This window comes from Moschus berezovskii, chromosome 11 (assembly GCF_049115385.1).
Source record: "Moschus berezovskii isolate FMDL1 chromosome 11, NW_MosBer_1.0, whole genome shotgun sequence".
Classification (NCBI taxonomy): domain Eukaryota; kingdom Metazoa; phylum Chordata; class Mammalia; order Artiodactyla; family Moschidae; genus Moschus; species Moschus berezovskii.
The window spans coordinates 77,299,596-77,324,140 of record NC_142470.1 but is presented as its reverse complement, the minus strand read 5'-3'; the positions used below and the strand labels follow the sequence as shown (position 1 = coordinate 77,324,140).

At 41.1% G+C, this 24,545-nt stretch overlaps 1 protein-coding gene across 3 annotated transcripts in view; it reads left to right on the top strand.

Annotated features, from left to right (window-relative positions):
- Positions 1–20,592, top strand: part of PPP1R21 (protein phosphatase 1 regulatory subunit 21) — an 85,724-nt gene extending 65,132 nt beyond the window's left edge. For 2 of the 3 annotated variants that reach the window (XM_055399296.2, XM_088841497.1), the window contains exons 17-23: positions 4,329–4,571; positions 6,198–6,230; positions 7,373–7,489; positions 9,538–9,636; positions 10,850–10,978; positions 12,572–12,683; positions 13,673–20,592. In XM_055399296.2, coding sequence (XP_055255271.1) covers positions 4,329–4,571; positions 6,198–6,230; positions 7,373–7,489; positions 9,538–9,636; positions 10,850–10,978; positions 12,572–12,640 — 690 coding nt within the window. In that variant the 3' untranslated portion in view covers positions 12,641–12,683; positions 13,673–20,592. The remainder of the gene's footprint in view (positions 1–4,328; positions 4,572–6,197; positions 6,231–7,372; positions 7,490–9,537; positions 9,637–10,849; positions 10,979–12,571; positions 12,684–13,672) is intronic. The other variant, XM_055399298.2, reaches the window with a different exon arrangement.
- Positions 20,593–24,545: the final 3,953 nt, after the last annotated feature.

The following is a 24,545-nucleotide window of genomic DNA, read 5'->3' as shown; positions in this document are numbered from 1 at the left end:
GCTGATTGATTATTTAAGCTAGATTTAAATGCCTGAAATAATAAGGCAAAAAAGGGAGGAGGCTAGAGAGTCAGTGAGTTATTTTTATTTCTTAAAGGAGCAGGAATGAAAAATTTCCAGTACTCAATTGGTCAGCTGAATTTGGGGGTAGGTAGAGGTAGTCCCATCACTTCATGGGAAATAGATGGAAAAACAGTGGAAACAGTGTCAGACTTTATGTTTTTGGGCTCCAAAATCACTGCAGATGGTGATTGTAGCCATGAAATTAAAAGACGCTTGCTCCTTGGAAGGAAAGTTATGACCAACCTAGATAGTATATTAAAAAGCAGAGACATTACTTTGCCAACCAAGGTCCGTCTAGTCAAGGCAATGGTTTTTCCCGTGGTCATGTATGGATGTGAGAGTTGGACTGTGAAGAAAGCTGATCGCCGAAGAATCGATGCTTTTGAACTGTGGTGTTGGAGAAGACTCTTGAGAGTCCCTTATACTGCAAGGAGATCCAACCAGTCCATTCTAGAGGAGATCAATCCTGGATGTTCATTGGAGGGACTGATGCTAAAGCTGAAGCTGCAATACTTTGGCCACCTCATGCGACGAGTTGACTCACTGGAAAAGACTCTGATGCTGGGAAAGGTTGGGGGCGGGAGGAGAAGGGGACGACGGAGAATGAGATGGCTGGATGGCATCACCGACTCTGTGGACATGAGTTTGAGTGAACTCCGGGAGTTGGTGATGGACAGGGAGGCCTGGCGTGCTGTGATTCATGGGGTCGCGGAGAGTCGGACACGACTGAGCGACTGAACTGAACTGAACTGAGAGGTAGGCAGTGCTGGTTTTTTCAGAAGTTGGTACAAACTGACACCAGTTTAGCATTTGCCAGCAGTTTATTTACTTTAATACCTGGCTTGCTTTTAGTTTTGTAAATATTTCTTTTAAAGAGAGCACAGATTTATCTGAGACCGTGTTTTGCCTAAGCTGACCTTGTTTTCATTTTTAGATATGTATTACTTATCTTTTCAACATTAATCCGAGAGGATGTTGAAACTGAAAATTTAATCCACATAATAATTCCTAAAAAACAAAATTCCTGAGACAAACAGTGAAATGTGGAGTATCTTAATTTATTTTGGATTTCCGTCTTATTTTATGTGAGGAAGGTTAAGGCCCAAAGCAATTAAGAAGTTTTTATCCAAAGTATTAATAGCTGATAAGTGGCAGAATGGTCTGACATCAGAGCTATTGCTTTTCCCACTCTGGCACAGATCAGCTGCAGTCTGGTTTGATAAATACTCCAGTCTCACACCTGCCTGTCTAAATTGAGGATAATATCTACCTTGCAAAGTCTCCTAAGAATTAATTGAGCCAGTAGGAGGCAGTGTAACATGACAAAAAGAATCACTAATGAATCAGACATATGAGGTCCCCAATCCTGGCTTTGGCGTTAGCTTAGCAAGGGTTCCAGCTCCTGGAACTTCAGGTCTCCTCTTTGAGAAGTGAGAATTGTAGGACTGTTACGAGGCTTCAGTGGGATACTGGCAGGAAAATATATGAACAGAGTCTGGTACATATTAATTGCTCAGTCATTTGGTAAAGCATTTGGAATTCACTCAAAGGTTGCTTTTATTTTTATTTAATTCTCAAGCTTTCATTTGCCTTGATAGTTAGCTTTTTAAAAACTCCTTAAGTACAACATAAAGTATATAAATTATTAATATAGTCCAGGGAATTTTCACAAGTAAACACTTTAACCAGTAGCTGGATGAAAGTTTTGGAAAAGATGTATTCTTACACGAAGAAATGTATTTTGAAAAATACTTGCCGGGACCCCAGAAGCCTCCCTCATGCCCCTCTCCAGCTGCTGCTCTCCTCTTTTCCAAAGATAACCGTAACCCTGCATTCTTTGTTTTGTTACATGATACTGAACTTTATATTAAATGAGAATTATGCTGTATCTCTTTCAGATCTGGCTTCTTTTGTTCAACATTATATATGTAATATTCCATCCATGTTATATGTAGTTGTGTATTTTCCATTTTCATTCCTGTTGAGTATTCTGTTGTGTGAATTACATAATTTATCCATTCTTACAGCTTATGGAAAAGGTCCATTTTCATTCCAATCCTAAAGAAAGGCAATGCCATGGAATGTTCAAACTACCATACAATTGCACTCATTTCACACGCTAGTAAAGTAATGCTCAAAATTCTCCAAGCCAGGCTTCAATGGTACGTGAACCAAGAACTTCCGCATGTTCAAGCTGGTTTTAGAAAAGGCAGAGGAAACAGAGGTCAAATTGCCAACATACATTAGGTCATAGAAAAAGCAAGAGAATTCCAGAAAAGCATCTGCTTCTGCTTCATTGACTGCGCCAAAGCCTTTGACTGTGTGGATCACAACAAACTGTGGAAAATATTTAAAGAGATGGGAATATGAGGCCACTTTACCTGCCTCCTGATAAACCTGTTTGCAGGACAAGAAGCAGCAGTTAGAACGTGGAACAATGGACTAGTACCAAATTGGGAAAGGAGTATGTCAAGATTGTATATTGTCACCCTACTTATTTAACTTATATGCAGAGTACATCATGAGAAATGTTGGGCTGGATGAAGCACAAGCTGGAATCAAGATTGCCAGGAGAAATATCAATAACCTCAGATATACAAATGACACCACTCTTATGGCAGAAAGCGAAGAAGAACTAAAGAGCCTCTTGAGGAAAGTGAAAGAGGAGAGTGAAAAAGTTGGTTTAAAAAATTCATCATTCAGAAAACTAAGATCATGGCATCTGGTCCCATCACTTCATGGCACATAGATGGGGAAACAGTGACAGACTTTATTTTTGGGGGCTCCAAAATCACTGCAGATGGTGACTGCAGCCATGAAATTAAAAGATGCTTACTCCTTGAAAGAAAAGCAATGACCAACCTAGACAGCATATTAAAAAGCAGAGACATTTTTTTGTCAACACAGGTCTGTCTCGTCAAAGCTTTGGTTTTTCCAGTAGTCATGTATGGATGTGAAAGTTGGACCATAAAGAAAGCTGAGTGCCGAAGAATTGATGCTTTTGAACTGTGGCGTTGGAGGAGACTCTTGAGAGTCCTTGGACTGTAAGGAGATCCAACCAGTCCATCATAAAGGAAATCAGTCCTGAATATTCATTGGAGGGACTGATTGAAACTGAAGCTTCAATACTTTGGCCTCCTGATGCAAAGAGCCGACTCATTTGAAAAGTCTCTAATGCTGGGAAAGATTGAAGGCAGGAGGAGAAGGGGACAACAGAAGATGAGATGGTTGGATGGCGTCACCAGCTCAATGGACATGAGTTTGAGCAAGCTCTGGGAGTTGGTGATGGACAGGGAAGCCTGGCATGCTGCAGACTATGGGATCGCAGCATGACTGAGCGACTGAACAACAATAGCTTATGAGTATTTTCAAGTGATTAATTATCTAGGGCTGCTATGGGCGTCTTATACCTGTCTTTTGATAAACATGCATATTTTTCTGTTGGGCATATATTTAGAAGTGGAATTGCTGAGTCCACGTGGTGCTACTGGTAAAGAAAACACCTGCCAGTGCAGGAGACGGAAGAGACTCAGGTTCGATCCCTGGGTCAGGACGATCCTCTAGAGGAGGGCATGTCAACCCACTCCAGTATTCTTGCCTGGAGAATCCCATGGATAGAGGAGACTGGTGGGCTACAGTTCATAGAGTTGCAGAGTCGGACACAGCTGAGGCAACTTAGCATGATGCACAGGATATAAGTTCAATTTTCAAAAATCCTGCCAAACAGTTTTCAAAGTGTTTGTCCCGAATTCCACTCCTCCCAGCACTATGTGATGGTTCAGTTGCTCCATAAATATGTCCATCTTTGTATTTTCTGTCTTTCATTTTAGTCATTTGGGTGGTCTTAAGTTGCTTTTCTTTGATAAATAGTGACACTGAATACCTTATTTTTTATGTTTATAATATTCAAGTGCATATTGAAGTCTTTTTTTCTGCTTTCTCTGTTGGGTTGTCTGTCTTTTTATCATTGATTTACAGAAGTTCTTTTTATATTCTGGATATTAGTCCTCTTTTGTATACATGCTTCTTTTTACTCTTTATTTACACCTTGAGATGAATAAAATTTTTTATTCTTGTTGAATTTCTCAATTTATGGTTGTGCCTTTTGTGTCTTCTTTAATAAAAACTTTCCCTATTCCAGCATCAAGTGGTTTTGTTTTCACACCTGTGGAGTAGTTTTGGTTTGCATTCCATAAAGTATTTTTTTGGCCACTAAGTTTTGGTTCATCATCCTCTAAGGTTCAGAATTCTCTGTTGCTTTCAAGGTTCAGCAGAGTTTGGAGAAGATTTCCAAACTGGAGCAGGAAAAAGAACATTGGATGTTGGAAGCACAGTTAGCTAAAATCAAGCTGGAGAAAGAAAACCAGCGGATTGCAGATAAACTGAAGAGTACAAGTAGTGGGCAGGTGGTAGGGGTGGCCCAGGAAAGGGCTGCTGTGGTGACTGCTGTGGGCCAGGAAGAAGCGGCTGCTAAGGCTGTGCCAGAACCCGTGCACAGCACCAGTGAGGCAAGTGTCTTTTTTTTTAATAATGGTAACTAGTGGGGATCCACCTGAGTGTTCAGAGTTTACCATGTAAATTACAGGAATTTATAACAGGAATAATCCATGTGCTCGGGAAAACTCAGGTTGGTGAGCAGGATGCCCTGTTCAAAACACAACTTTATTCAGTTCTCTTTGATTTTACATGCAAGAGTTCCCCATGGTAAGGGCTGTGTTTCTTGTGAAGATACACAAGGTCAAATTATGATGATTCTGTTTTTCTGTTGAAACATTTGTGATATGGGGCTTATGTTTCTGACAAAGGACTAAATGCCTTACTTTTTACAGACCATAAATGCGTTTTAAAACCAATTATATGGTATATTCGTAGGTAATATAAAGCTTTATGATTTATATATAATACAGGAAATGTATTCACACAGATACATTCAGATACTTCAGGAAATGTACACACACAGATAAATAAAGTGAATGTAACAAATTGTTCATTATCAAATGTATTAATGTATTGATAATTGTATGGATAATACATTGATAAATGTATAAATGTATTAATAGATTGTGGGTGCACAGGTATTTATTATCCTTTTTTGCCCAAATTTACTATGTGTTTACATATTTTCATAGTAAAATATAGGAGAGGAAAAAAGAATTAAAATTCTTAGAAAAGTGAAAAGCACACCAAACTTCCCAGAGCAGTGACCTGAATGGCCAGTATGCTCACTGGAGCATCCTATGTAAGCCTCGATGGTGAGGTTGAATCCTAGCTGCAGGTGTTGCTCTCTCCCCCTGACAAGGGACGATGACTGCCTAGAAGGGCATTTAACCAACAGAACAGAATTCTGACATCAGTTTAGGTACCATTTGGGGAAGTGCAACATCGTCAGTACTCATCTGTGGACTTCCCTTCAGAGCCTGTCTCATTGATCAGGTCAGACTGAATGTTTTCATGATCTTTATTGCTAAATTATTTTCTAAAGGACTGTATTAGTTTATACTCTTTAACAGCAGCATATGAGAAAATACCCACAGCAGTGAGAAAATGTTTAGTTATTAGGGTCACCATGAAACTATCTTTAGGTCTTCTTGCCTGCTTTGGAAATAAGCATAGAAATGACTCAAAGAGTTAAAAACTGTTCTTCCTCTCTTTCTTCTCAGACCATTTGTTGGGTGTCAGTAAAAATAGCTAACAGCATTTGGATAGAGGAAGTAGCGATGGTCGTTATCCATTACTGCCATATGACAGAAATCATGAATATGGTTATATATCTGAAGGGCCAGCTTGTGTTGAAAGATGATTTGTATCGAAAGATGATTGATTTGAGGGTGATGTTCCAGAACTCCATTGCTAGTATGCTTTTGTTTTATTTATTTTTTTCAATGTTGCTTGTTTCATTTCATTTTTTGGCAGCACCACACGGCTTATGAGATGTTAGTTCCCCAACAAGGGATTGAAACCGGGCCCACAGCAATGGAAACACCAAGTCCTAACCACTGGCCCACCAAGGAATTCTCCTTAGTGTGCTTTGAAACAATGTGAACTGAGAAGAGAAAAAATATTACAAGGGTTTAAGCTGTTGTGTTTAAAGTATAAACAGTCTGTTCTAAAGCTTTTTCTCCCTTGTGTTCTAGATTGGAATTTTAACCAGGACATCTGACAGTGAGGTAATGTGTGCTTAACATCATGTTGTTTGTTAGTAAATATCTGGCCACATGTTTGTTGACAAAGTCCAGCAAAAGTCAGCTTCATCTAATTACATTTCTGACAGTTCTAGTCTGTGTGGATCCATGTTGCTTTTCTCTTGGGTCAGTGTTAACTGTCATCAACAAATCACAGCCTTTTTCTATAATTGTCTTCTTGAATGACTTGACTTGGCAGTTTGACGGGGTGTGGCATGAGCTTGCTGGTATGTGGCCGGATGCTTCGAGCCATTATCTTCCCAGTGGGCCGGCTGGCAGAGGAGGGCTTTCTAGGGGCTTGACCATCAATGGGCTTGTAGTTCTTTCCAGCCCTCAAGTGACTGAATCCAGGTCAGATTTGGCCTGTCAAATAGGTTTGCACCTTTTTGTTTTGAAATATTTCAAGTGTAAACTTACAAATAATCATTAAAAGAACACTGAAGTCATTCAGCCTAACAGTCAGAATGGTGAACTGACAAACATAGTTCAAGTAGGTTGGTAAATTCTTTGGTTTCCTTATTGGCCTTATACTTTAGGTAATCTTGAACTTCTGCATATACTTCTAAACTCAACTGAGTAGGTGCCATTGCTAGAGTAATTAGTAGAAAACTAGTCTGGGACAAGGGCCATAAATTGTTCATTATAGAAATAGTTAAATTTGTTAGTATGTTTAGAAGCATTAGAGCTGTCTTAAGATAATTTGGGGGAAAAGAATGTTCATATTTTTAGGAATGCCAATAAATGCTCCCTTTCTCCCTATTCTCTAGTTAATGGAAGACATAGGAGGCAGGCAGATAGAGATTTTGAAAGTTAGGTGTGTGGCACCTAACTGAGAGACATGGCCCCATGGCTGGGGGGCCTCCCAAGACTTCACTTCTGCTTTCTTCTCATGAAGCCACACCTTCACTGTGAGATAGGCAGGGAGCTGAATAAAAGCATCTGTCCTGTTTCAAGTTTTTCCGAAAGGTGGGAAAACTGTGATTTCCCATCAAATTTCAAATGAAAATGTACGAAATGTTGTCTTCTTTTTATTTGGCTAAAGTGATAGTAGTCTTTTTTTTTTTTTCCTCTTAGAACTGCTTCATCCCACTGGCATTTATTTACTGAGTTATGTGTGCTCTCTTTAGGCTCCTGATGTGGAATCTCGGGAAGACTTAATCAGAAATCATTACATGGCAAGGATAGTGGAACTGACGTCTCAGCTGCAGCTAGCTGACAGCAAGTCAGTGCACTTCTATGCTGAGGTGAGTGGAGAGTCAATCGGATCAGGTGGATTTTCCTAACCTCTTCAGCAATTAGGTCACTGTTTTGGCCTCCTGCTGTTCACCACAAAAGAGAGATCAGAGTCAGTGTGTCTGCAATGTGGATTTGGTTAGAGTTCATGTAGATCCGTCCACATACCAACCAAATATCTTTATCTGATAGACTTTCTTAGGGTTATATAACATGTTTTGGAACATTATTATTATAGATTCTTTGTTTTAGAGAGTTATAAGCTGGTGATATTCATAGGTGAAGGAATTTTCATTTAGGGAAATTCAAAGCAAAGTATGCCTTTATTTCTCTTTAGTTTTTAAATGACAACTTGTGGTAATGAGTTTTTATAAATGATAAAATGCAAAATGTTACCTCTTTCAACCTTTAAAAAATATAAAATGTTGCATTTTGTTACATTTTCTTCCATCACCATATAATTCATTTTCTTAAGAGGATTAGAAAAACGTTATGCAAGATAATAAAATTATACAAAATCCTTGATGAAGAAGAGAAAATGAAAGAAGAAATTACAAATATCAAGAAGTGAGAAACAAATGATAAGATAGAATGGATATCGCTCAACATATAAGGATATGTGTAAGGTCTCTGAATAGAAACTTTTTCTTAGAAGATTAGCTATAGATGTCAGACAGAGATGTATAATCCTTAAAACTGTTAAGGAAGTTGACAAAGGAAAGATCACACCCTTTGCTAGAATGTGACTTTGTGATTTTCTCCTGTTCTGCAGAGATAGGTTGATAGGAAGCCAGGTGCTAGGAGTGAAGAGAGGCTTTGCTTCTCTCTTCTTGCTGAAATAAATGATACGCATAGCTTAGTGTTGCATACCTGTTTGAGAAGATCAGTAGTGATAGCTGTTGGATTGTAGAAAAATGAGGACAGCAAGTTGGCTGTTGCAGTGCCTTACTGTTGGAACCATGTGGCACAGAACATCATCTCGTCCTGCTTTGGATCCCTAACTACCTTCTGACTTACTCTCCCAGACTTGATTGTCATCCTCACAAGGACCTGTGTTTTGCAGAGCTCTCTCCCTCTTTCTCTGGTTCAATGACTGAGCACATAGATGTGGGATTAATAGAGAATGGTTGATTGGGTTGGCTGAACTTGCCTGAAGTTGTCTTATGAGGAATGAAATGAGTGACTGGGGAATTTCTGAGGCTGTTTTATTTCCAAGAGATTTGCTTATCTTAGTAAATTCTTTTAGCACAATTGTGATACAGGAATTTTAAAATTGTTCTAGTTTTTCCTTGTCTGTAAACAGGAAGTGGTGACCCTCAGTATGACTTTACTGGAATGGTCAGTCTGAGCATTTGATGTTGACACAGCATTCAAATGTGTCTCAACAAATTCTCCGTGTCAACGTCATGGTTTATCAGAAAATTTAGTGATCCTTTTAATGGCACATCTTCTTTGAACAATAGCATGAAATAGAATTTTTCTTTTTCCTTCTTCATGTACTGTCTCTAGATAGCCTCGATTTAGTAGACCCCCCCCAAAAAAGCCAACTGGGGTCTTTAAACTGCTCTCACTTCCTCCCCTCCATCGACAGAATGAGGCTGTAAAGATTTTATTGTTCCTATGATATGGTCTCCAATAAAGGACTTAAAACACAAGAAGAAAAGTATATTAGAATTCATACTGTTTGATGCCATTGATCACTTTTGAAATAACCACTTCCTTTCTGATCCAGTGTACGTGAATCTTGGGTAAATGTAGAAAAGAAACTTCTCATGCTTTTTGTAACCTGTGGTCATCAGGCTAGAGCTCAGAAAGAAATGCCGATGAACTTGGGTTAGTGGATGTCTTTTCCCTCATTACACTGATGTGAGTGAGGACCACTCACGTTTCTTACGTGTGCTGCAGGGTATGGTACAGGGCCTGTGGATATTCAGCAGATGTTTGTGGAATGAAGCAAGGAAGTGTGGTCTTGGGGATTGTTTTCTAGTAACCTTCCATGAAGTAAATTCAGTTTGGGGAAATGCTTCCTGAAATTATGGTATGTTTTCTGATTTCACAGTGCCGAGCGCTCTCTAAAAGACTGGCCTTGGCTGAAAAATCTAAAGAGGCCCTGACAGAAGAGATGAAAGTAGCCAGTCAGAACATTAGCCGGCTTCAGGTGAGTTTCATGTTACCTGCGCTACTCACTGGAAAAGACTCTGATGCTGGGAAGGACTGGGGGCGGGAGGAGAAGGACAACAGAGAATGAGATGGCTGGATGGCATCACTGACTCGATGGACATGAGTTTGAGTGAACTCCGGGAGTTGGTGATGGACAGGGAGGCCTGGCGTGCTGTGATTCATGGGGTCACAGAGAGTCAGTCACGCAGTATTAGTATGTTTTTTCATTGAAAGTTCTTAGGCTGAAAAGCATTTCCTTTTTAAAATGGTGACATTTGACCTCTGGATATAATACTTTTCTTACCATTTTATTTCTAGCTCATTTTCAAGTTACAGCTCATTTATGGCAGGCAAGAATTGGTTGTATTATTTGTTTCTTTAGTTTGATTTTAATTATAAATAGTTTTGTAGTCAGCATTTCTTTAAATAATATTTATTTATCCATAGTCCTTCCTTTTTCTCTTCCTCCCAGTTGATAATCCCTGTCATGGCTGGCCGGAAGTTTATTTTGTTCATATGACTCAATTCCTTCTCTTTACTGATTCATAAAACTGACATAAACTGAAAGATAGGGCTGCAAAATATTCCTTCTTACTCACTGCTTTGTTTTAAAGCCTTGTTTCCAGAAGCCTTTATTAAATATAAACATGCTACAGGCAAAGAAATAACTCATTAACAGCAATACACACTTCCTTCTGGTTTCAGATTCATTTATCAGATTTTCTAGAATCACAAGATTAGATGTTAAAAGTCCAAAGAGAGCCTGAGAGATGAGAGGAGAGAGGAAGGTGCTTTTTCCAGGGAAAGTCCTGCCCAGAGGGCTGTGGGATCCCCATCGAGTGTGGGGTGGTGGGAATGTACCAGAGACCACCTTCCCCGCCTCACCAAAGGCTCAGGAAAACCTGAGGGAAAGAGCATGAAGCCCTCTTCTTTTTGTGTGTGTGTGTGTGACACTTTTATACCTGGCATACAAGGAAACTCATTTCTGCAAAGAAATTCAGAACCCATTTTGAAGGTTGAGGAGAACTTCTTCCCCATTTTTACTTGTTCTCTTGTTAGACCTGTGGCTTAACCTGCTTCTTAATTGATCAGATAGGTCATCTTGATAGGTTGCTTTTCCAACATTTTTTTTTTCTTAAATTAAAAAAACTTCCAAGTGGTGTAACTGGTGGAGTTTTGCTTTCTCTTTTCTTTTTTCCCCGGCCATTCAGGATGAGCTGACAACTACGAAGAGGAGTTACGAGGACCAGTTAAGTATGATGAGCGACCACCTGTGCAGCATGAACGAGACTTTGTCTAAACAGAGAGAAGAGATTGACACGCTGAAGATGTCCAGTAAGGTAGGAGGGGGAGGGTCTCTCTGAGGAAGAATAGTTAGTATTTAATGCACTTCATATAAGGTACTTCATTGCTGTGTGTTTCAGGAGCAAAGGATTAAGAGATTTGAAGTGTTTATTAATCATTTCACTTGCCCTCTTATCCAAAAGTAAAATGAAGATTATTTAATTGAGTTACAAGTTGAGAGAATGTCTGACCTCCAGGCCCTAACTCTGTGTTGCTTGCTTTTTGGTATTTGGGGCATTTCTGCTGCTGTTCTGTTAGTTAGAAGCACTCTTAAGAGGGTTTATGATGGGGATTACTCTTTATATGAATCTAAAAGGGTTTCATTGAAAAGTAACCTTCTTAGCAAATTTATCCTCATAACATATCCATATAACCTAGGACTGTTTTGTCCTTTTAATTCCAAAGACTTCTTAAATTTCATTTCCCATAAAGCCTCTGCTTGTCCAGGCTGGGGTCAGTAGGTATGGGTAGTGTTTTTCTGTTGAAAGGCATATCCATGTATCATGTCTTTTTGATATATCATCATATACACACACACACACACACGCACACACACGCACACACTCTTACCATGAGGGAACACATGCACGCACACATGCACGCACGCGCACTTACACACACACACACACACACTTACCATGAGAGGTAGGCTTCAAGAGGCCAGAGAGCTGGTTTCATGCATGATCTCAGATGCTTGGCATATTTTGAAACTCAGACAACACCCTGCCACCAGCAGCTTGGATGCGCTGTCTCCAGCCTGTGCTCTTTGCAGTCCACGCTGCCCCTCACTGATCCTGCAGGCATGTACTGAGTTCCTGTTGCCTGGTTGCCCGGGGAAGGACGTAGAGATGGACAGACCATCGCTTCATTTTCGCATCTGCCAGTGGTGGTGCAGAGCTGCATCCTGCTCAGTTGGTGTCTCCTTGGAAGTGTATCATGTTAATGCACTAGAATCTGCCTTACAGAATTTTGATTCTCAGTGTAGTTTGGTGGTATTGGTTGGCCTCTGGCTGCTTCAGAGAATGTCTGTGGTGCTTTTCTGGGACATCTTGTGATGGTTGTGACCAGCCTATGTGGTGCTGATTAGGGTTCTCCGGTTACTGGTGCTTGGGGAAACTTGAGCTTGTAGTTAGGGGGTAGGGTATTGATCCTTTTGAAGAATGCCTCTTTAACCTTTTTGGCCTCTTGGTGTTCCATCAGGGCAATAGCTGACTCATGTAGAAAGTACATGTGTTAGTAGGGGTAGCAGGAGAAAGCTTGCTTTTAGCACCTAACATTTGAAGAAAAGTAGCAGTCATTATAGGGAAAGTTTTCAGACCTCAGAGCTGCAGAGGGCATTTGGTTCTGAATTGAGGAGGGTTAGGAGAAGGGGACGACAGAGAATGAGATGGCTGGATGGCATCACCGACTCTGTGGACATGAGTTTGAGTGAACTCCGGAAGTTGGTGACGGACAGGGAGGCCTGGCGTGCTGTGATTCATGGGGTCGCAGAGAGTCAGTCACGACTGAGCGACTGAACTGAACTGAACTGAATGTTGGGTATAGGGGCTTCCCTGGTGGCAATCTGGAGACCTGGGTTTGATCCCTAGGTCTGGAAGATCCCCTGGAGAAGTGAATGGCAACCCAGTCCAGTATTCTTACATGGAGAATTCCAGTGACAGAGGAGCCTGGTGAGCTATAGCAAAGCTCATTGTCCCAAAGGTAATTAATTGTATTGCCGTCAGTTTGGAAGTGAGGAAATTTTTAAGCCCTCTTGGAAATTTTTAATCTAGTCCTTAGAGTATCTGTTATTAATAAAGCATAGAGTTAGTGATCCTTCTTTACTTTCTAGTTTCTGTTGTTAACCTTTCTTTGATCTTTCTGTGGTCCCTATATTTTGTCCCCCCACCAACCCCCCATTTATTAGTCATTTAAATTGCTATAGCATCAGATAGCTGAGTGGACATGGTCTCCATTGGATAGCAAGTAAACATCCTGAAGCCATTTGTTGCTGTTATCTTGCTCTGAATGTCTGTGTTCTGCAACCATTTCCTACGTGCATGAAACTGAGTATTTATATGTGATAGTTAAATGTAAGAATTAAATTAGAATGCTTTCCTAAAAAGTGAACTTCTCCAGAAAAAAGAAAAGTTACATAAAACTGGAAAGTCTAAATCTCTGTGTATGAGGGAATCGGGAATTAAGTTAAGACATCTTCCAGGTTGCTCTCAGCCGGTATCTGAGCTTCCTTTTATCCTGAGATTATTATTGCCACTGGGGTGTTAGTTGGCACATCTTAAAAATAAGTTCCTATTAAGACCTTTTAAAAGGTGTTCATTTCAACAGCAAAGGAACAAGTTTAGGCTAAAATATTTTATTCAGCTTTATGAAATCATAAAGTACCTTGTCTTTGAAACAAAATGAATGTATGAGGTTTGATAAATCCAAGATATGCTTTCTTTTCTTTATTACCTGTGCTCAGACACCAGGGAAGTAAGGTAGATGGAGAAGAGTGGGGAGAGTGAAAAGTAACAAACTGCTCTGTGATTCCTAAATAAGAGTTAGCAATGCAAGGTTATCAGCTCTTCTCCTTTTTGGAAGCTAAAGTTTTCCACAGTGAACTATGGCTTCCAGACAGCTTGATCTCTAAACTATGTGGATGATTTTTCTAGAAGTTGGTATTCTTATTGTTGATATTTTTCTTTGCACAGGGAAATTCTAAAAAGAACAAGAGTCGATAGTTTACGGATAGCGGGTTGGCGACTTCTTTCCAGAGCTGCTACTGCTGAGCGGAGCTGCGGGGCCGACCCTCCACGTCCAGTGCTGGCCGCCTTCAGGAAGCTGGAGTGTTGTTGGACCTAGTAAAGTAGTCAGTGTTGTAAATGGCCTTGAAATATTTAAAATATATTTGTAACCAGTAAGGCAAATACAGAATTTGATGTTGACAGTAAAATGGAAAACAATACACATACCGTGGATATTGTAGGTTTCCTTATGCTGTTTTTACTGTGCACTTTTTAAAATTAGGTTTTAATTTCAGTATGTAAGAACAACAAATATTTTGTATATTTTCAAACTCGATGATATGGTAATCAATTTGGTATCTATGGAATAGATATATGTTTCTGGATAAAATGCTTACATTGTCAAACTGTCATTACTTCTTGCTATAATTGAAAACAGTCTCCAATTCTCTTTGAAGTCTTATTCATTCTCTCTGTCTCTCTTTCTCTGTTCTGGAGGGATTGGGCCTTGAAAACTCCAGATCTTGTTGGTTTATTATCATTGTCATCAACTCTTCAGTACCTTCTCTGTGTTGGAATAATAGCTTAAGGAAATTGATGTCAATAAATTCATACTTATATCAAACTTTCAGTCTTCTGAGAATCTGATGAAGGAAACTGAAATGTATGAAAGTAGCTTCACTGAATTACCAAATCCCAGTTGATTTAGCTATAATCTTTCTAATCCTTCAAATTGTAATAATTGTACAGTTAATCCTTTATTAAGGCTTTGAGTACCTCTCAAGGTACTTGTAACTATACTTCAGGCAAGGTTGCTAAGCCCTTTCAGGCTCCTATTGGTTTATTTCATAAACATTGTGTCATTTCAGTGTACATTTCAGAGGTGTCTTTCCCAGCACCTCCCTCCCCAAGTCTTTAGTTTCTCCTTTCCTCTGAGTCTCCAGCACATGCCCATTTCACTCCATGTCTGCATCCCCAGACTGAAGCCCCTCCTTCCGCACCTCCCTGCCTGCAGCTTCATTTCCTTTGAGCCTTTTCTCTGGGCAGTTGCTTGTCACCTTCCAGAATGCTTGACTCTGTTTCAGCCGAGTGCTCAGCACCAGCTTCCCTCTGTGCACACAAAGACCAACTCCTTGTTGGCCCCACGTTCTTGGCTGCCTGCTATAGAGACAGACTGGCTGTTGTGCCCAGTCTTGACAGTAATGGAAGTGTTTGAATCCTGCCTCAGGGATCTCTGGGTGAGTCCAGCTTGGTCCCATCCTCCCCTTGACCCTTTCTGTTTTGTGTGATAGGCTCATTTTCATTGTCTGTCAACTGAACCAGCTATGTTCACAGTAGCTGCGCCTAAGCCCCCAAGCACCATGTTGCTTAGCTCCACCGTAAACCTAGAGTTTCCAACCCCTGCTAGACCCTCAGTGTTCTGTGACCCTGCATTCTGAATTTCTTGTCCATTTCTGTTCCTCCTTTGGGGGGTTTGGGACTAAGGAGGGATGTCATCTGGCTTATGCTTTAATGGAATCATGGGTTGCTAGGCTGAAACTTGATTGTAGGGGAACAAGGGTGGAAGTAAACAGAGGAGTTGGGAGGCTATTCAGTAGCAAGAGGCTATTGAGAGATGATGGTGGCCTGGACCATGCAGGTGGCAGTGGAAGATGTGTGAAGGCTATTTCTGGATTTGTTTTGAAGAGAGTAGACAGGAATTGCTGAAATCGCAACTCTTTCCCCTCTGGACTTCTGTTACTCTTTATACTTCTATTCTCTTCTCTGCTTTTACTCCTAATACTTATCATAATCTAACCTACAATATGTTTTGCTTATTTATCTTGTTTATTGCCTGTTTCTCCCCTTTAGAGGATACAGTTCCATAAGGGCATGTTTTTGGTCTGGCTTGCTGACTGTTGTCTTCCCTGTACCTAAAACACTGCCTGGCATTCAGTGAATGTTTGTCGAAAGAATGCTGCCTGGGCAGGAATGTGGAGTGTGAGAGAAAGAAGAGTCAGTCAAAGGTGACTTTGACTTCCCTTCCCTGACTACAAGGGAAGATCAAGGGAGTAACATCTTGCTTCTACCTGGCTATGAGTTAAGCTGAACATCTGGGAGTCACCTTGACTTATCTTGTCTTGCTAAACATTCCTGCCTTTTCACATATCTTGGTTCTAACTTCTTATTTGATGCCTTAAATTGAGCCCTGGCTCCCTGCTGCCTGGATGACTCACTCGTCTTCCTGTTCTGCAGACATCTCTCTCTCCACTTAGCACATTTCTGCAGAGCCATCTCCTTCACAGTGGCCCCTCATTGTGCTCTGGCTGTAGTGTGTATATGTGAGACACGCATACTAACTGTCACTCATTTTTTCCTTTTTTTCTTCCACCCTTCCCCCCAGCACCACCCCTTACGGTAGTCTCTGTCTACTTTTATGAAAATCCTCAGGCCTCTGGGTCAGGAAGAGTGTCATTTCTCCTGAGAGATGGGCCTGCTTTTCTCTTAGAGAAAATGTGAATCTTGGGTTGTGTCCTTCTTTGCTTTGGTGGCCAAGACTTGTATCTCTTACCAGCTGCAAGCTGCCAGAGCTCCCAGACCAGCGGCCCCTATCACCCAGCATGGTGCCTGTCCCACAGACCTGCTGGCAGTCCTTGTGGAATGCTTGACCTTTGTGTAGGGGTCAGTGCCTCTGGGATTTTTCGTAGGTGTGAGGAACAGGGCAGGACTGAAGAGGGTGCAGTTGGTTTCCTGGTAAAATTGTCCCTTTTTAACTTAATTGCTAAGATCTTTATTCTTTAGGCAGAGTCTCTTGCCAAAGCATATAATGACCACCACTAGTTAACCATTTAAGTCAGGCATGGTAAAGACTTGACTTATTTAAACTTCCAATAACTATATTTCATTGGTGCTACTACTGTCCCTGTTTTACAGTTAGAAAAGCTTAGAGAGCGTAAGCAGCTTGTCCATAGTCACACAGCTAGTCCATGTGGGGCCAGGATTCAGATCCAGGCTTGTCTGATTCCAGAGCCTGGCTTATTCACTACTGTAGTATGAGCCTTTTGAATTGGGGACATTCAGTTCTCTTCCTACAAGTACTGTACATTTGGAGGATAAAATATTACTTTTCTCAGTAAGTCGTGCACTTCATGCAGCTTGCCCTTTCCATGTCTTCAGGAAGTATTCCTATCCCTTCTTTCAGCATTTATTTAGCTTCTTGAGCTAATGGCCTGGGTACAAGGTTTGCCTTTGATAAGATTTTTTTCTTCTCTGATCCTTATTTTTATTTACATATTCCTCGTTACGTAAACCTTACCAGCTACCAAATTCTGAATTTAATAAATTTATGCCATGATTCTGCCCCTTCCTTATAATCCACTTTCTGTACAAACTATTGTTATTTTTTTTTTAAAGGAATTTTCTAACCACAAAACTAGAGATTAGTATGAACCCTTTTGTCTCCATCACTTCTTAACAAACATTTTATTAATCTTGTTTCATCTTTTTTTCCACATGGCTTCTTTTCCTGGAGTATTTTAAGGCAGGTCCCGACCTTGGACCCTTTCCCCTGTGAACACTTAAGTCATGCATACCTTTTGTAAAGATGAGAGCGCTAATTTCTTAATCTGCCTCACCCACTGCATCATTCATTCAGCAAGTATGTGTTGAGTGCCTGCTGAGTGCTTGCTGCAGATGAGCCTGTGATAAGCAGTCAGCAAATAACAGTCTGCTGGCTGCCCTTGAGAGCTTATAGTCTGCTAGTGAAGCAACAAAGTGACCCTGTAAATGCACAATTACAAACGGGCATATGTCCTGTCTTGCCCTGGGCTTGTCTCAGACAAGGCGGCAAATGAGAGAGAAAACATAGAGGCTGCTGCTTCCTTTATTAAATGTCTGTATTTTTACCAAAATTATAAACTCAATTTGAGTCAAGCTGTTCTAAAATACTTATTACAGGAATGTCCCTGGTGGTCCAAGACTCTCTGCTGCCAGTGCAGGGACCCAGGTTTGATCCCTGGTCAGGAACTAGATCCCATATGCTGCAACTAAGAGTCTGGATGCCACAACTAAAGATCCTGCATGCTGAAACTAAGACCTGGCACAGCCAAATAAATATTTAAAAATAGTAACTTACTGCAAAGAGAAAACAAGGCAAAAGAGACAAAGTCTTCTGATTTTCACCCTTATTTCATGCTCCCCAGAGAAAAGCACTTTCACTCACTGTTTTGATCTATCTCCCTATTTCCAAATGACATGCTACTTTCACTTTTCCTGTTGGGCATTGTCAGTTGATTTCCCAGTTAGAAGATGAGGATTTGTCTGTTTCATCTGCCTCCCTTTCCCTATTACTCACCTACATATACACGCTTTCTGTTTTCCTGTTGTCTCTTCAGACTAGTTATATCAACATTTTGATTAAATTGATACTCCATGTATATTTTAGTATGATCATTTAAATGCTGTTGGTAACTGAGTCATGTAATGTACTATGATGCCTTTTCCTTTCTTGTACAACTTTTTTTGTTTTCCCTGGAGTTAATAACTGTATCTATCTGTCTTCCATGGTGTTTATCATTAATTTATTCCTAAATTCTCTCCCAGGTGCCCAGGTGTATAATTCTCATCTCAGTGTGATCAGATTCAACTGGGTGTTTAGTCAAATTTATCTTCTCCACGAAGTCTCTCCTAGGGAATTCTCTGGTGGTCCAATGGTTAGGATTCAGTGCTCTCAATGCTGGGCCTCTGGGTTTCATCACGGTTCTGAGAACTAAGATCCCACAAGCCATGTGGTGCAGCCAGAAAAAGGAAAGGAAGGAAGAAATCGCTCAGAGAGTCCTTTGATCTGTGCCAGGCTATCCTGGTTGATCTCTAGGCCAGTGGTACTGCTGCTGTCTTGGGATCGCCTTTCCTCATCATCCTGGGCATCATGTCTCCTCTTAAAATAACTCTCTACACAAGCCTTTCCAGTGAGTGTCTTTTGTCTCTACTTGCCATTGCTGTGCCCTCTCAAAGAATCATCTGTTCTGTCTGCTGCTGCTACTGCTGCTAAGTCACTTCAGTCGTGTCCAACTCTGTGCGACCCCATAGACGGCAGCCCACCAGGTTCCCCCGTCCCTGGGATTCTCCAGGCAAGAATACTGGAGTGGTCTGTTCTGTCTAGGCCTCTTAAAACAAGGAAAGTGAAAAATGAGAGATAATTCTCAGTCCAGGCACAGATAGGGACTCAGTTGACTGAAGTTCACGTAGGAGCAAATAAAAAGAACTTTAATCATTCATTGTTTCCTGGAGGTGATGGAATTTTCAGAACTTACTGAAACAACATTTCTGACCTTTTCTTCATTAGATACTATATGCTTGCTGCTGCTGCTGCTGCTAAGTCACTTCAGTCGTGTCCGACTCTGTGTGACCCCATAGATGGCAGCCCACCAGGCTCCCCCGTCCCTGGGATTCTCCAGGCAAGAACACTGGAGTGGGTTGCCATTTCCTTCTCCAATAAGTGAAAAGTGAAAGTGAAGTCGCTCAGTCGTGTCCGACCCTTAGCGACCCCACGGACTGCAGCCTACCAGGCTCCTCCGTCCATGGGATTTTCTAGGCAAGAGTACTGGAGTGGCTTGCCATTGCCTTCTCCGACTATATGCTTATTGTAGAAAATTTGGAAAATGAGGAAAAGTGTTGAATACACATCTTTTTGGAGATTCAGCTATTAATATTTTTGTTTATTCCTGTTCTTTTTTCATGCATATATATGATACGTGTTTTCAGTAAAAATTGGGATTATAAGAAATTCCAAATGAGAAAAAGAGGCTCTTTAATACAAAGTGTGTGTGTGTGGGGGGTAGGTTTGCTGGCTGCACAACTCCAGGGGGCACTGTTCACATTCTGTTCTGTAGCAGGCCTGGGTGAGGGGAGAAGACACTCCAGGTTCAGCTTGAGCAACTGTGATAAATAGCATGTATTTTGTTAGGTCATTTTTACACATCACCCCCCATTATGCTTGTTATAAGCAATACTGTTCACTTTTCAAAGCTGATAAATAAAACTGGATTCTCCACTGCTTTCGGGAAGAGACTTAACTCCATCACTTATGCTAATAGATACTTTTTAGCAACACAACCATTTTCCAAGTTCACTAGCTACTAAAACAAAACAAAAATTCAATCTGCACTATTTCCAAACAGAAATGTGAGAGAAAAAACAAAATGAGGAACCAATTAGCTGAGAAAGCCACCAACAATGTTGGAGCAAAAGGCTGTCTCCAAATGATCATGAATTAAAGCTTTCTTCATCATAAAAACCCTCAGACAGAAAAATGAGCAGTTTATAGTTTTGTTCTATGCAGCATTGACCCGGGAAGTCGTTCCCAGCTCTTAAAAGGCTGGAGATAGCAACTTGGTTGATGAAGGCTAAGAAACCATCTGGCAGGGCCACACTGACAAGGAATAGTCTGTCTTGGGACAGAAGAGAAGCTTCTGTTCTTGGCTAAGGGCCACATTCTCAGACATTGTAGCGATAAATGGAAAGCTTGTCAGTAAGTTTTGCCTGTGCTATACATTTTTAAGCAGTTTGGTAATTAGCTCCAAAATAGGAAACTAACTGGCAATCAGAGTATTAGAGCAGGAAAACCCATTACATTTCTTCCAAATCTTTGAAAGAAAAGGTCATAGAGCAGGATTAGAATAACTGTTTTTGTAAAGAGAGGATCAGAAGAATTGACTCCTGGGGTGGAAACATGCTGAAGGCTATTATTGTCTGGCTTGTAGGTGTAGGCATCTCAAAAGGCACCTCCCCCACTTAAATCCTTTGTATTGTTTTAAATGATCTCTGCTCCTTCAGTGGCCCCACTGCTCCCCAAACACCAGTGGGATAGCTGTGTGGTGACACCTCATAGGAAAAACATGAAAAACATGGTTCAGTTAACTAACAAAAAGTTGTTTACTATCTCACTTAGAAGCTAAAGAATATTTTCCCTTAAAACATGGAAAATGAAAAATGAGAGAGTCCAAGCAGAGTAGGGACTCAGTTGGCTGAAGTTCACGTAGGAGCCAAAAAACAAAAAGGGCTTTAATCATTCATTGCTTCCTGGAAGAAATGGAATTTTTAGAACTTATATGAAAAAACATTTCTGAATTTTTCTGAATGTTTCCTTTTCCAGTGATGCTGGGAGGGATTGGGGGCAGGAGGAGAAGGGGACGACAGAGAATGAGATGCCTGGATGGCATCACCGACTTGATGGAGGTGAGTTTGAGTGAACTCCGGGAGTTGGTGATGGACAGGGAGGCCTGGCGTGCTGTGATTCATGGGGTCGCAAAGAGTCGGACACGACTGAGCGACTGAACTGACTGACTGAACTGATGTTTCCGTAGGGTACCTCTTCTGCTATGTTGTCGACACATCTCATGTAGTCATTTTCACATATGCCATCTCCCTCAACAACTACAGGCGCCGTGAAGCAGGAACCACGCCTTACACTTTACTCCCTGACAGTGCTTAGCAGAATGTCTCATACACAGTATGTGTTCAGTTAATGCTAATCAGTACATATTAGGAAGCAGGCCAAGGGACTATATACAACTGTGGCTTAAGCCATACCCAGGGGTGTCCTATCTCCAAAACAAAGTATAGCCAGTCTCAGGCCATTCTGAGTTGATTAAGCAATCATTCCTCTATGTATTATTGATTTCATTTGGCATTCTCAGTGAGGATGTACGCTTTTTATTTATCTCTGGAAATTGCTTTTGAAAGAGTATTTTAGTTTCCTCATGGATAAAGTTGTTTAAAAACATCAGTCCAGAATGTATCATGTACCTAAAATGGTGTGTGTTTTTATTTTATTTTTTTCCTGTTTCTTTTTCACTGCTGTTGAAATCATCACTGGTTAATTTTTTTTAATATCGTCTTCCACAAGGCTTTACTTTATCTTGAATGAATATTGTAATGTAAACAGACTGACTGTTGTAAAGTTTTTAGAGAGGGATGTTCTTATCAAGCATTTTGGGCTAAGACTGTTGAACCGAAGTCTTCACTTTGCAATAAAGTCCCCTTTCACATCGGGCATTTCCAAAAGCTGGTTTGAATTTATATTGATCCTGACAGCTTCACTCATTCGAGATTTGAGGAATGCCAAGTTAATCTTCTAGATCATATATATAGACAACTTGGGGACTTTTGTTAAACAGTGTGGAAATTCTAAATGGGTTCTATAAAAGGCTGCCAGGAAAGGGAAACCTGCTAATGAAAAGAATGATATAGCCTGAGGGTCTCTTTACTGAAGAGAAAAGAAAGGGACAGGAACTAGAGGAAAATGAGGTCACAGCTAGCCATGAACAGCTGTGGTCGCCTGGCTATTTAGGCCAGACTGAGCTGTTTACCACCAGATTTTGATACAAATGGACACTGCCAGAAAGGGTTCTTTGAAAATACGTGGAAGTGTTACAAGAAATAAATCTACATTAGTGAAAATGGCAACCTTTTGGGCCATGCTGAGTCACACAGAGGAGGAAGGCCTGTCCCTTGCAAAAGATAAATAGTTTTCAGTCAACTGTATTTGCCCTTTAGAAGATTATGGGCCTATTTGCTTTGCAGAAGTGTCAAAGTTTCCAAAAAAGATTTCTTTCACTGGGTGGGCTACCTACTAATTAAGATCATAATGCTTGGAATTAAAAAGAAGATGGAATTTAAAAGGTGAACTCAGGACTCTCTTTAAGCACAATGGCAATCATTGGTTTGTCCAATGTGTTGTTTCCTTTCTGTAGTTGTTACCTGTGGCATTTTCTGTGATGGGCTGGCCTCTTGGATGGCCCAATGGCTAGACACAGGAATTTCAGTTTGGGATTTCAGCCAGAATGGCTGGAGTCAAGACATGTCTTGTTTATACTTAAGATTGTCTTTTCTCAGATCATGAACTAATCATCACTTAGCTTCATTATTTAATCTTGTTTCATATCCCCACTCTCAGAAGTTTTCTTGCACTCAAAAGGGATGATGATATTTTACCGTGTTTTGTGCTTTTGTTGCCATCATGTAACTTTCCCAGGTTTCTTAACGTCTCCTCTTTTCTTCTGCCTCCCTCTTTCTTTGTCCTAGTTCTGCTCCTCGCTCAGCTCCTTACCAGAAGGCTTGGGCCCAGTACCTGTCTGCTTCCATAGATGAGTCTCTGAAAAGTTACCAGTCATTTGACTTCCTGTATTTTAGACTCCTTTTTCTCCCTCAACCCTTGATCATCACAGGGATGGTAGCTGGAGGACAGGGACTATGAGGAGGACCTGATGTCTTTTTTCTGCTTGCCTGGGGTGTCTTAAGCTTAAGCACAACTAGAAATTTGATCTGAAACTAAATATCTCCTAAACAGATCCCAGCTGTGTGACTTGAGGCACTCCTGTGCCCTCTCTGAATATTTCCTTCCTTCCTCAAAGCCTTCACACGGGTTCTAACCACTGGCTGCAAGTTGAATAGGATACTGATTATCTTTTCCATTTCACCAAGGAATTCCAAGGTCAAATACAAGACTACACTTTAAACAGCATTAAAAAGAAAATCACACTGCTGTGCAAATATGAGGAAGTGTTCAATCAGAATTCCCTCATTTCCTGTCTATCATCCAGGCACTGCACTTCAAGTCAAGATACTCAGTAGGGCCTCCTAACTCCTCTCCTTGGACCCAAGCCCTCTCTTCCCAGGTAGTTCATTTTTCAGACCATTAAATCAATATTCGTCAATCACCATTTTGAGCCCACAAAGATTTAGTGGGTGCCTACTGTGTGTCAGGCTCTAAGGATACAAAAGTGAATTATATTTTTGTATGTATGTATGATCGCCGAAGAATCGATGCTTTTGAACTGTGGTGTTGGAGAAGACTCTTGAGAGTCCCTTATACTGCAAGGAGATCCAACCAGTCCATTCTAAAGGAGATCAATCCTGGGTGTTCATTGGAGGGACTGATGCTAAAGCTGAAACTGCAATACTTGGCCACCTCATGCGACGAGTTGACTCACTGGAAAAGACTCTGATGCTGGGAAAGGTTGGGGGCGGGAGGAGAAGGGGACGACGGAGAATGAGATGGCTGGATGGCATCACCGACTCTGTGGACATGAGTTTGAGTGTACTCCGGGAGTTGGTGATGGACAGGGAGGCCTGGCATGCTGTGATTCACGGGGTCGCGGAGAGTCGGACACGACTGAGCGACTGAACTGAACTGAACTGAATATGTGTATATATATATCAAAATATTTCTTTGCTTAAAAACTTTCACGAATTTCCCATTTCCTTCTTTATATCTAGTTCCACCTTCTCATCCAAACATATCCGACCTTTCCTAAGATTTCCAGCCTTGCCAGCCTCCAAATCTCCATGTCCCAAAGGCCTGGAATGCCCTCTTTTCTCGCCTTCTGAGTCTGTTCAAAGTCCACCCAAGTCTCCCATCCTGGACTTGGGTGTCTCTTCAGTGAATCTTCTTTTTCCAGTGAGGTAGCTACACTTGTGGAAGAGATTCAGATGTCAAGTGACTTCCCCAGAGTCACCTGCTTGCAAGTGATGGATCAGGGACTAAATGTTAGCCTCTAACCTTTCCTCGGAGAACAACTCTCTTCTACATTCTGCAGGGGGCCTCCTGCCACATCCACACAGCCTGGCCTTTCACTCGGCGTCTCTGTCCTCCTCTTCCTCTTAATGGGCCTACTGATGGGCCCTGCAAGGTGGAGTTCCATCTTAGCCTCTGAATAGGATTGGTCTCACCTTAGGGGAAAAGAGGAGGCATTCAACAGAGGCTTAAAAAATAATTCCTAGTCAAGATTTGGACTCAACCCAGTGTCCATCAACAGAAGAATGGATAAAGAAGGTATGGTGAGATACAAATACATAGACT